At 50.2% G+C, this 12394-nt stretch overlaps 3 protein-coding genes across 3 annotated transcripts; 1 reads left to right on the forward strand and 2 right to left on the reverse strand.

Annotated features, from left to right (window-relative positions):
* Window positions 1-897: 897 nt before the first annotated feature.
* On the reverse strand, window positions 898-3625 carry SCP_0704650 (Probable ATP-dependent RNA helicase; the record flags this gene model as incomplete). The annotated part of the gene is made up of 11 exons (XM_027760390.1): window positions 898-990; window positions 1042-1110; window positions 1161-1717; window positions 1785-1956; window positions 2009-2082; window positions 2132-2330; window positions 2380-2453; window positions 2503-2654; window positions 2704-3148; window positions 3198-3278; window positions 3334-3625. The coding sequence occupies 11 exons, from the start codon at window positions 3623-3625 to the stop codon at window positions 898-900; spliced, it is 2208 nt and encodes a 735-aa protein (XP_027616191.1).
* A 1130-nt stretch (window positions 3626-4755) lies between these two features.
* SCP_0704660 (hypothetical protein) lies at window positions 4756-5965 on the forward strand (the record flags this gene model as incomplete). The annotated part of the gene is made up of 4 exons (XM_027760391.1): window positions 4756-5252; window positions 5297-5319; window positions 5366-5655; window positions 5711-5965. 4 exons carry the CDS (start codon window positions 4756-4758, stop codon window positions 5963-5965), a joined length of 1065 nt encoding a protein of 354 aa, XP_027616192.1.
* A 2871-nt stretch (window positions 5966-8836) lies between these two features.
* Window positions 8837-12189, reverse strand: SCP_0704670 (hypothetical protein; the record flags this gene model as incomplete). The annotated part of the gene is made up of 7 exons (XM_027760392.1): window positions 8837-8995; window positions 9052-9166; window positions 9221-9750; window positions 9814-10529; window positions 10590-10907; window positions 10974-11622; window positions 11692-12189. The coding sequence occupies 7 exons, from the start codon at window positions 12187-12189 to the stop codon at window positions 8837-8839; spliced, it is 2985 nt and encodes a 994-aa protein (XP_027616193.1).
* Between the last annotated feature and the right edge of the window lie 205 nt (window positions 12190-12394).

Here is a 12394-nt window from a genome sequence, read left to right on the forward strand (position 1 = left end):
TGCGCTAGGAGAAACCGCAGAAAAGGCCGGACGTGACGAATGGTGACAGTCGGAAGACCCTCCGAAACCTCCGAGCATGACGCCCACCACCACTCGTGGGTCGCCTGAGCATGTCGCCAGGGAGATGAGAGTACTTTAGGCAGGAGACTAGCTAAACATGACAATTTTACAGTGCTTGCACAGATCGGTCTGTGGTGGTTCTGGGCACAACCCAGACTGGTCACATCAAGTCACAAACCCTCAGCACGTGCCAATTTCAAGGAAAAACTCGTTTTTTGTCATTTGGCAGGCGTATTTTCAAAATAGCGCTAGGTGCTCGAGCTACCAATCAGGCCCTAAGTGAAATCGGAGCCCGGCGTGCGGATGCAGCGCCAACTTCCCACAAGTCCTGCTATATCAGGCAGGAGCAACGTGATGTGACGCCGTCTCAAGGATGTGTTTGCACGCTGATAAGGACTTTTGGGACTGATCACTCTGGACATTCTCCAAATCCTCATAATCTATTCTATAGACATCAGAGTAGGATGTATCTAGTGTACTATATAGTCACTGTGAACTCTGATTGAGACTGAAGCTCCTCGAGAGAAAGTCCGAGACCCAACAAGATTTGGGTGTCTCAAGGACCGGTAAATGACTGTAATGCCTCCCAAGACGTGAACAAATAAATACAAGATGATCTTGCCAATGTCTTGCGCTGATCTTTCCCACCGTCTTGGGTGTCTTGCTGCTCTTGGTCAAGACAACCTGTCTTGTCCAAGAAAAGGGACCCGTCTTGGAGAAGACCGCCATCTTGTGGGCTTGGATGTCTTGACCGTCTCGCGCAAGACGTGCAAGACCATAGTAGATGGATATCGGACCACCGATAAATCCCCCCTCCGGTTCCTGCAGTTTGGGAAATCATGAACCCCTTTGATTAAGAACTGGAACTTCGGCAATGTAACTCCTAGGTACAGCAGACACGCCTCTAGCGAAGATATGACTGGTATACACCTGAGTGCAAATGGTCAACCATACACATTGCGCAGTTTTGAATGTACGTACCAACGCATCGTATACAATTGCGGGCACTTTCTTGTCACACAAAGACGAAGAAGGATGGATTTTGACGATCTGCGTTCTCGTAAGCCCAGCCATACTACACTGGGCTCGAACACACTCACTGATGGCCCCATCAGCTGCTTGTAAGACCCATCTGGCTGCAAGAAAGCAGTATGCTGCACGAGACCACTGACCAGGCTCTTCATAATTTTCTGCTCATTGTCTCCACACGATGTGTGCCAGTCCATCTTCAGACGTGAGCAGACCTCGCGTAATTGGTCCCGAATGTCGATAGCCTCAACCAGACACCGGTAGTTTAGAAAATGCCTTCTGCACCAGTCCTTGCAACCCGCCTTCGTCTCCAGTGCAACAATTTCCTGGTAGGACTTGACTACGTTTAGGATTGTCATGTGGTCACCAGAGGGATGACGGAATTTCCGGCGAGCCTCCAGTGCAGCATCGCGCTCGTCGGTGGAGTCGAAGAACAGCTTCGAAGACGCTGACAACACAGACACGATGTCGATCACCTCCAGCATACATGAATGACCCTTGGATGCGACGATGATCCGCGCGAGGATGGGCTCAAGGGGGAAATGTGCCATCTCTCTCCCTAATGGAGTTAACGCCTTCTTGTTGTCCAGCGCACCCAGGAGCCAGAGCGTTTTTAATGCAGCAGCAACTGTACAATGCACATGCACAGGTGAAGATTGTTTGTTATTGTAGTAATATCTTCGAAGATCACTCACTCGTCTCTTGATCTGGCTTATCCATGAAATCTAGCTCCTCGAGATCTTGATTGATGCACTTCAGTTGCAACAGACTTGATGTCAAGGTGCAACGACGAATCTCCGGCTCTACAGACATGGGCATCGCATCAAAGGCTTCCTCGGTATATAGCCTGAAGCAGAATCCGGCACCCTGAAAGATCCCAGTCAATACAATATCGATATGGTGAGGTTGTCCTATAGACCTCTCTACCGGCTCTACCCGCACGTTGCATAGCGGAAGACTTAGTGATGTCTCTTGTGAGAAGAGTATCAAAACCTGGGAAAGGTCTAGGAGCAAGCTAGAGTAATCATATATACGGACTAACCAGTTCCCGTATCTCGAGCAATGTACCGTTTCTCTTTGCACTTCCCGGTGTCAATCACATACTTCACACCAGGGATCGTGACAGAGGTCTCAGCGATATTGGTAGCTAAGATGCATTTACGACTGTCCGGTGGTGTTGTAGAGAATATCCTCGCTTGTTGACTCGGCGGTAACGCCGCATACATGGGACATAAAGTGACCTTTGAACAACGATGAGCGGTACCATTGGCCAGTTCAATGTTGACTTACCCTGGGGCTATTCTTCGGCAGTCTCTGTACATACAGTTTGATCGATTTCTCCAGGCTCTCAATATCCTCTTGTCCTAGAATCAATGTCGGCATGCGTTCGAGCATAAAGTGAGTCGAACAGACCTGGCAAGAAAATCAAGACGTCTCCTGATGGTTGATCGACGTGTATTTGGAAAAATGTACGCAGGGCGGCATCAACGTAGTCCGGTTGGCCGACAGCCGTGTGATAGATTGTTACAGGATGTTGACGACCCTTTACATATACGATTCTCGCTCTGAATAATTGGTATCAGTACACTCTCAGTCGCTATCTAACAAACTTACTTATTGAAGAAAACACTGAATTTCTCCGCATCGAGAGTTGCGCTCATGATAACGATCTTGAGAGGGTTCAGCTTGGATACTGGCTTCTTACCCTTCCGATCTACCGAGTTCCGGACTTTTTGAATCGCTTTAAGGTTCGTGAGCAGGAGGTCGGTTCGCAAGGTGCGCTCGTGTGCTTCGTCAACTATCACCACGCTGTACTGCGACAAGAGAGAGTCTCCAAGAAGTTCACGAACAAGCATTCCGTCCGTCACATATTTTATGCGAGTGTCTTTGCTTGACGCCTCGCTAAAACGCACCGAGTAGCCAATTAGGCTACCAACAGATACGTTCTGTTCAGCCGCCACACGCACGGCCAAGGAAGTGGCAGCCACTTTACGAGGTTGCGTCACACCTATCATGCCTTCGCCAGCTAGACCCGCCTCCAACAAATACTGAGGAACCTCTGCACGGTTTCGTGAGACGAGAACATCTTCACAAGAGAATCATCCTACGGGTAGTTTTCCCAGATCCTGTTTCTCCAACGAGAATCGTCACATCGTTGTTGCGAATTTCATCCACGAGAGCATCCTTGCCTGCTCAGCGCAGATATGCATAAGCGATCGATGCACTAATACGAGACGTACATACCCGTCGCAATTGGGAGCTGTCTCCGTTGCTCCTGGATGGAGGTGACCTTGCCATGGTCCGCATTTCTACCATCTCCCGTACTACGTCTTGGGTTCTTAGGCTCTCGGCGAGGATATGGAGAGCCTTGCAAGTTCCTCAAGGGTGTCCGCGGAGACTTTGCTGAGTGCCTGACATGCATAGATTCGTCGTCTGAAACATCCATCCACGCGCAGTCATTGAGCTTGCTATGTTTTTGTACATGACTTGTCGGAGGCTTTTTGGATATGCCTCTCAGAATTCCGATTTTCGGCATGGCAGTAGTCTGCTTTCTGACGCGAGGGGTTAATCGAGAGGTCGGACAATTTAGACGGAGCCCGAAATTTACTATGGATTCGATACACTGGCAAATCGATAAGCCTGCGGTTACAACCCGTTCCGTTGCCGACGGGCGCTTGCGACCTCTGCCAGTACTGGGGCAGCACTCAGCGGCCGCTCGCCCTTAGAACCTCATTGACTCATCTTAGTACTGCGAAACACTGTGGCAGCATAATCTGACCATGTCCCGAAGTTTGGTGAGTGTAACTTGAATGCTGCCGCCCAGGAGTCGGAGGTCAGCGGTTGATATGAGCAGCTTCGACACCTCAGTTTTTCTCGTTTTACTGCTGTAATGTTAGTTGCAATGCAACCTACACAAAATTATACGGTTCATCCTCCTTGGCATGTGCCCTGTCAATCATATGGCTTCACCCTTGCAGTAGTGCATGAGGATGATACCCCACTGATTGATTCTTATTTCTATGGACTAATATCACATTATTCCCAAAGAATATAGCTGGAAAATTCCTGAGGCAAACCAGAATGTATGGCACATGCATACCTCATCTAAGCATGTTTTCCTCTCAGTGAGATGCAGTGCGACGCATCTGTAGTCGGAGGGACGCGTTTTCGCGTTGGCCATTGCACGTGATATGCCGATCGGCAGTGTCCGACCTCCATTAAGGAAAGCAGACAAAAAAGCAGACGTCAGATACGGATATCCTGAGTCATGAAGGTTGAAGCAGAGTACTTATCTACAACTGCCTTTGGGAGACTACATGGCAGTATTGTATGCTGAACGAGTCTTCCCAGCGTTTTATGTGGATTAACTTTGTGGAATAAATAAAGGGATCGAAGATATGGTGCGGCGAATAGCATGAGCATAACACGGTTCAGATGAGAAAATGTCTGCAATTCGCGTCGGCGAGATCTTGACATCTTGCGCTCGGCTCGATCGGAAATATCTCCGCTCCTCAGCTGCATTGAACGGGCACGCAAGCCGGAATATACCTACTAAACACGCGCCCGCACGCTGCACATTCAAGTTTTCAACGATTTCGAGGCGTACTTTGACTTGTTAACGACTTACTAACGGCTTGAGACGCTTGTATTTATCACCGATCTGCCATGCCTGTCAACGACACCGACTATACGTTGTCTTCTCTCTTCTCTTCTTATCGCTACACACTGGCCTATGCACTCCCACTCTTACTGTTGTCTATTGTGCTCACCTTCGCCGGCGCTTTTTTCACTGTCGATCGGAGTCACACCTTTGCGCCCCAGAATGATGTCGTCCGATCCCCGTCAAGTACAAACAGCATGCTCAAGAAACTGGGGATCCGCCTCCGCAATATATTCTTGCTAGAAGGCGGCATCGGTGGACTCGCCTCGGGCTATGTGTTTGGAGGTATGCACTTGTCAGTCACTGTTACTGTGGACGAGTCCTCAATTGGAGCAGTACATCTTTCGACTTTCCTTGCGCTTATCGTTCCCAGCAAGACTAATCAGGCACCCTTGAGTGCTGCCTCCTTCCTTCCCGTATGGATCATTTCTGCACTTGTCTGTACTCTGCTTGCTGGTAGATGGAAATATGCCGCCCTTGCAGCTGCGGGAATTGCAGGATAGTGAGTCGCTGCATCTTCGAACTAAACATATGGTGCTCATGCAGTATCCTTGAGTTCAACGCTAGCAGTAGCCATGTCTGTCATCGTTCATCCCTCACTCATCACATGAATAGCACTCACATCCATCCTCACGCTCGTTGGGGCTGTCATGTGTCTCATGCCTTTGCAGAAGTACCAGCACGCCTTTCTCAGAGTCGCAACGTCTCCTGTGGGCGCGTTCGGTATGACTTTGAGTATTGTTTTGTTTGCGTGCATATCTCTGGAGCGATTATGGATTAGTTATGGTGACGGGTGGAATATGTCGCAAGAAAAAGGACTGAGCGCTGCATACTGCATTTTTCTGCTAATGGGTGCCGCCTGCGACTGGTTCCTCCACAATAAGCTGGGCGAAAATCCCGATCAGGTTTGTCGTATCTTTTTGAGAACGGTTAAAGCCATGTAACGAATCTACTATACAGAAATGGGATACGTATCTCACCGAGTGTGCTGCTACCTTACCAAACGAAGCAGGTCACGCGGGTACCTTTACGCCATTGACTTCCTTCTGGTCGCATCATTTTGGGTACAAGGACTTGGACCCCATTGCCAAGGACATTGTCTTTACGACTGATGCCGAGTTGAGATTCTCCATTCCTTTGCCTCATTTGCTGCAGAAGAGGAGCTCTTCATTCACACCGAGCTCGCCAACAGAAGGCTTCGAGTCCCCCAAGTGAAGTGAATTGCTTCGCAAGCGCAGAAGGAAGTTTGCATCTGGTATGATGCGTACTCGGGAGACCATCAAGTTCAGACCGCTCAATTCTGAAGACTTGTCAAGCTCAGACGAGGAAGATACCGGTAACGCGCAGAGGTCCCATCTTCAGAGGACTGGCGTGCGGGAGTCGAGACTGCCTTCAAGAAGATCCAATTCGACAGCAACCCTCGTCGAGTCTGGAAATTTGTCGGGGCATACTGTCTTCGCGGAGCACGTAGACATTGATGCGGAGAAACAGAAGCTCCAGGTGGCATTATGAAGAGACCCCGGAGGGGAGGTTTTGGACTACTCTGACTTTGAGGACGTACGGAATCGGATATCTCGTGATGCATCAGGATGAACACCCCCGTTCCTCCAGCACCATTCGGAATGCTTAGACCAGCCTTCAATCCACTTCTACGCGGTCGATCTCGTCTCCACAGACATTATGCCGGACACACCCCTCCCCGGTGGCCAATTCATGTCCATTCCCACTCTTGCCTGGGCCTGTGCCCGCGACACGGTCACTCATCCGTGCTATTGATCGTATCTCGCAGGCGCAGCAGGTTGCGTACGGTCTACCCTCATCCGATGTGTTAGGACTTCACAACACGTTGAATACGCCACAACGACACGAAGCGGGATGGCAGTCTTTTTGGAAAGATGTGAAGGTGAAGGCTGATCATGGTCACGCCGGTTAGCCTAAGAGATCTAGTTACAGACTAAGGAAATGCGAGCTTCATGATAATGATATTTACAATAGTCACGACTTCAGGCTTGTCCCAGACATTTACTTGCCCATGTTTCATTTCCTGCTTTCTGCATCAGGAAAACTCCATTTGACCTCATTACATGTCTTACCTGCCTTTTTTGGGCCTTTTTCGTCTTACTTGTCTTGAATTAAGAGGTGGACCTCATTATTTTAAGACCGGCCTGTCTTGCACTTTTTCAAAACAAGACGTAATAAAAATCTATGTAGTGTATGTTTTAGAATACCTTTGCTTACGTGTATTCCAGACCTAACACCTCCAGAATCCCAACAAACAAGTCCTCCAGAAATGTAAGAAAAATTGCAAAAAAGGCAATTAAGACAGTAAGACAAAAAGTAGAGGGGAGTTTTGCTGATGTGTATTACCCACTACGGCCTACAGCTTCATTCAAACACAACAAATGAATGATTTCTCGAGTTCTCCAGCGGACGGATACCATTGAATGCAGACTAACATAACATTCATAGACGGCAAGATCTAGCAAAGCAATCACAAGCCTATGTACATAGAGTACACTATGGGGTACCACACTGCAGGCAGTGTTGCTGCAAGCTAAGTTCACCTTCTGCTCAGCTTGACCGGCATCTTAAGGAATGTCGGGCCACCTTAAGGTCGTTAAGGTGACAGTGTTCCATCACGCGTCACCTTGAGGCACCTCAGCTCAGTGTTCGCATTCACCGGTCGACTGACCTGTCATGACGGGTCATTGACTTTTCACCCACGGTTCCTGACCGGTCAAGGGATGGTCAGCTTACGTGATATGATCAAGAAACTAACTATACTTAATGTACTCCAGTACTCAATGTATATACAGTACGTTACAACAAAAAGAAATTTACTAGATACTAGTGTTAACCTCACTACATTTGTCATTCACACGAAGACTCATAGCTCCACCATGCCAACAGAAGCCGAGCAAGTCCGGGGCATCAAAGTTAAACATGTTCTTGAGTAGGATGGCCTCCGAAAATATTAGGATCTTGTCGCAAGGTGCCTGCAAATGAGGCACCAAGGGCATGAAGATTGACTGAGGGGCACCTCGTCGATCACAACTGGTGGTGCCGGAACAATAGCATTGGCGTCGGCATCCACGAAGAGCAAGGTTTACAATAGGGTAGTTCAGAGTAGAGGTTTCGAGCGGGTTTCGAGCTGGTTTTCGAGCAGTTTTCGATCTGGCTTTCGACCCCCCGAGAAGCCCGAAAACTGTTTTCAACCTTGAACAACCCGCCGAAAACGGTTTTCGGCTAGGCGCGGGCGACACTACCGAGCTGTCGGCGACGCCAAAGTAGCTGTGCTCATCGTGCGCGACAGCGCCGCTGTCTCGAAATGCATCCCCCGACCTAAGCACTTATTGTCTGCCATGTTTAAGAGGTCTTTCATAATTTCCATGAGTATCACCCTTCCAGAATAAGTGAGCGGAAAAATTAATTTCTCCACCGGAAGACCTCGTCACTGTCGTCGACGACAGCGACGACGTGCCCGTCGTCGATGATCGGCATCTTGCACAGCTCACTTTCAGAGTCCGAAGTTGATGCCGAAGAAGCCGAAAACCGGCTTTGGGCCGTCGTCTCAAAACCAAAGTCGTTTTCGGATTTCTCCGGCCTCGAAAACCGCATCGAAAACCAGCTCGAAACCCGGTCGAAAACCCTACTCTGAAATACCCTAATGGATGCGAAACACCCGTCCGTGAGTAGGTCCGAGATGTCTGAGTCATCCAACTCACAGTACTTAATAGCAATCCATCCATATAAAGTAATACACGTGTGTATATCTTTGTCATCTGTCCAGTTGTTGACCGGTCAGTGACCGGTGAAAATGGAAAATTGAGAAATCGTCAATGACCCCGGTCATGACCGTGACTTGTCTTTGCGAACACTGCCTCAGCTTGCAGCAACACTACAAGTTGAACAACGTGACAGACGCAGAAACGATGTGGTTGAGCCCATGAAGAATTCGAAGGCCGTGAGTGCAGTAGGGAGTATCGAGAGCATGCACGACAAAATGTGAATTGATTATGCTGGATGCTTTCACGTTTCTAGCGCGATGAGACACACAAAAAACCAATTCAAAAATACACGAGGGCGTTATGGTAATGTTGCTTGTCTGGCGATTCCCCGACTTCGTCCCGGCATTGAGCGTTTCGCATTCGGCGCATGACGCTGGGATCTGTCTGGTATGACCGATTGTCTTGTAGGTTTGTCATTGAAGGTCAGCAAGTCGTATAACGACGCGATTTGATCACCCTTCGTTACATGTGAGATCACAGATACAGCAGGAGTAGAAATTGAAGCCGCCCTACCTTTTGTTCGAGGATATCTATGATTTCACGCAAATGTTCTGCCAGAACGTTCCGCTTCACGACGTTCGACGTTGGGTCCATCACTTTGTACTGGTCGGCGAGCTCGACGTAGATACTGGTCGATGATGTGCTCAGTTAGAAACCACACACGGATAGAAACATAACATACCCCTTATAGTGCGTGAAATCGTCCTCAAGCTCTCTCAAAACCCTGACCAGAACAGTCTGTGGGGGAGATTTACCGCTCCACCCTTGCCGCTCGGGCGCTGTACCCTTGCCTCCATGGCGTGAGTCTACTAGGTCTTCGTCTTCATCTGACCCGTCGACAAAGCCTTCGTCGTCGTCCTGGTCCTGCATTCTCGCTCGGAAGTCATGCGGAGGACGACCGGCCATCCAGGAAGGTATCTGCTCCAGAGGGAGACACCGTTTGCGTCGGCGCCGGTGGCAGATAGTACAGGTCTCGACGTTATGCTCGGGCGCGGAGAAGAACAAGCGCTCCAGACGTGCCCCCCGTATCTGAGGAAAAGGAGTCTCCGGCTCCACTGCTTGTTGCTGTTCTGAGCAGGGCTTTCCAGATGGACTGCGAGTCTCCTCCGACATGCGAACTTTGCCAGATACGCGAGGCGTGGGCGCAGGTGGTCGTGATGGGCCATCCATCGGACTTGTTGGTGATGGTGCACGTTGAACATCATCCACGACCTGGGAAGCTGCGTTAGATAATGGTGCAACATCCTCATAGTCTGACGAGAGATTCTCTCTCACCTGGCTACTGTTGGATGTGCTTGCTATCCTAGAGGCAGGCCTGGAGAGTAGAGGAGATGCAGAACGCTCCGACAGTCGAGAGTGTGGTCTTGAGAGAGCAGGAGAATGCACGGAGGATGAGCGTTCTGACCGTCTTTCTTCCACCTCTGCAGAGATGCGTTCTAACTCCGCTGTATCAACGGATTGTCTCGCGTTGGTGCTGCTCGCGAACTGTAAAGAGCCAACAGTCGCATGATCTGTACGGATCGTTCTCTCGGTGAAGAGTGCATGCTCCTTAGGAGAAGGCGAAGGCGACAGACGCCGGGAGGAACCTGAAGTCTCGTCTTCACCTTCGTCTTCATCCTCATCCGCTTCTTCAGTGTTTGTGGAGGAGGTACTCATCAAAGCTTGGCGGTCTGGTGCATCTACCTGGGGAATAGTCTGTGTAGCAACGGAATGCTCAGGCGTATCCTCTTCACACTTGAAGGACGAACGCTCCTTGGCGATGCGCCTCTCTTTCAGGCCCTCTTCGATGACACCTTTTAGGACATCCACTTCGCCAGCCAGCCGTTCTACTTCCCGACGAAGCTGGTCGACGTCTTTACTCTTGTCTGCTAGGCTGCGGACATCGCAATCGCGCAAAGTGCGGAGCTCTATCAGAAGGCGTTGATGATCGGAGAGTTCCGCGGTGAGACGAGACAGATGAGCACGCAGGGTGGTAATCAGTGCCTCCAGAGCTATGTCCAACGTATCAGTATCATGCTCGGTGCCACTGCAGGGCTGCAGGAGGTACCGACCTTTCTTCTCCTCTACTACCTCTTTATATCTGCTCTCGTTCGCAGACATATCTCGATCATCCACGCGCACTTGGGCCTTTCCCTTCTGCAGTCTTCCAGCGTTTGTGAACCGGTGTCGTTCTTTGCTTGTGATATCGGCATGCGGCGGGGCCATGACCTCTTCGCGCGCGATCATCTTTGTGCGCTCCTTTGCCACTTCGTGTTTGCATGCTTCCAGCTCAACCTCGAGCTCGCGAACACGGCGACGAGTGGTACTATTCTCGGATTCAAGAAATGCAAGTTTGGCCTGGACGAGATTGAGCGTAGCCAGCAACCGGGCTAGCGGGTCAAGGAGTGTCTGATTATTACTATTGAAAGACGTAGATCATAATGTGAGGAACTGACCTTCGCATTCTCCATCTTTCCTGGCCTTATATCCGTGATAGTCGGGGTCTATCTTGACCGGAGTGGCAATGGCCTCGGTTAAGCCTGTGACGTCAGGCAGATAGACCTTGCCCTTGAGTGGAGTTTGTGACGGAATTTTTACAGGAGGTGCACGCTCGGGGGCCATCTGATTTCCAACATCTCCAAATGGGTTCCTGTCCTTGTCGTGCATCGCTGCGGCACTTCTATTTCTCGGCATACTTTCTTGCACATATGAGAGAGATTGGTTCCTACTGACTTGCCTGGGCCTTGGAGTAGGAGCGTCGGCTTCCGAACCAAGGGTGGTCGGGGGCGGACGGGCTCGGAGCGTTGGGTGCGCAGTCCCAAAGAGTGGTACAAGAGAGGAGTGAGGGCGAGAATGGGGAGAGAGATGGGCTTGCGCACTGCGAGGTCGCTTGGGGGAGAACGCGACTTTGTGGAGCGCGTCGGAAAGTTTAGGTCTAGGAGAACGCGTATTCGAACGGAGTGAGGCAGGTTCTGAGTCAGATGTGGCCGATGAGCTGCAGTCTGGAGAGCGGACTACTACTCCAGTGTGCCCTGATTGCAGAATACGATCAATTTCTGCTGTATCATCCACCACGACAGGGTCAAAGTCGGTAGCTGCGGACATCTGAGACGACTGTCAGCCTCCAACAATTGCCGAAGTCACAGCGGGAAGCAGTCACCAACGGGTGCGTACCATATGATTTGACATCGTAGAATTTATGTCAATGTTACTGAGATAGCCGTTCATCCCTGCCATGATTCCGTGCAGGGGGCGGTCTGGATCATATTCGGCACCACTCATACTGATGTCTCTCCTGGTTCTCCGCCCTCCAAGACCAGCGCTAAGAGTGAGAGCGCTCGCATGATGAGCAGCAGTAGATATAGTAGACATAGCGTAGGGAGCCACGCCGTCGCCATCTTCTTCGAGAGTACGGTAGGACCAAGCGTGATACTGACTCTGCTCGGCGGGCTGGAGGTGGTCCTCAGAATGATGTCCGAAGGGAGGGGAAACGACAAAGGGCGATGGGGCCGAGTTGTGCCTCGGGTATTCGACATCGGTATCGTCGTCCGGGGTAGAAGAGAGGTGGAGAGATAGATCAGTGTGCTGTAGGTTGTGCTCTAGCTGGATACGATTTTGTTCGAGCTCATCGCCACGAATGCTGAACTCGAAGTTGGCTGGATGCCTGGACATCGTGTGAGGTATCGCGATGATATGGATGGAAGGCGATCAAGACTTAGAAAAGGAGCGGCGAAAGAGAGCTGAGGCAGAGCTAGTAACGGCATTCAACAAGACGCGTAGTCACGTGACCGTTCCTTGTCAAACCCTAACCTTACATGAGGTGTTTACATGAATATGTAAAACTTTATTATATGACTGCTTGTTGATCAAGGATATT

Source organism: Sparassis crispa (genome assembly GCF_003851025.1).
Source record: "Sparassis crispa DNA, contig_000006F, whole genome shotgun sequence".
NCBI classification, from domain to species: domain Eukaryota; kingdom Fungi; phylum Basidiomycota; class Agaricomycetes; order Polyporales; family Sparassidaceae; genus Sparassis; species Sparassis crispa.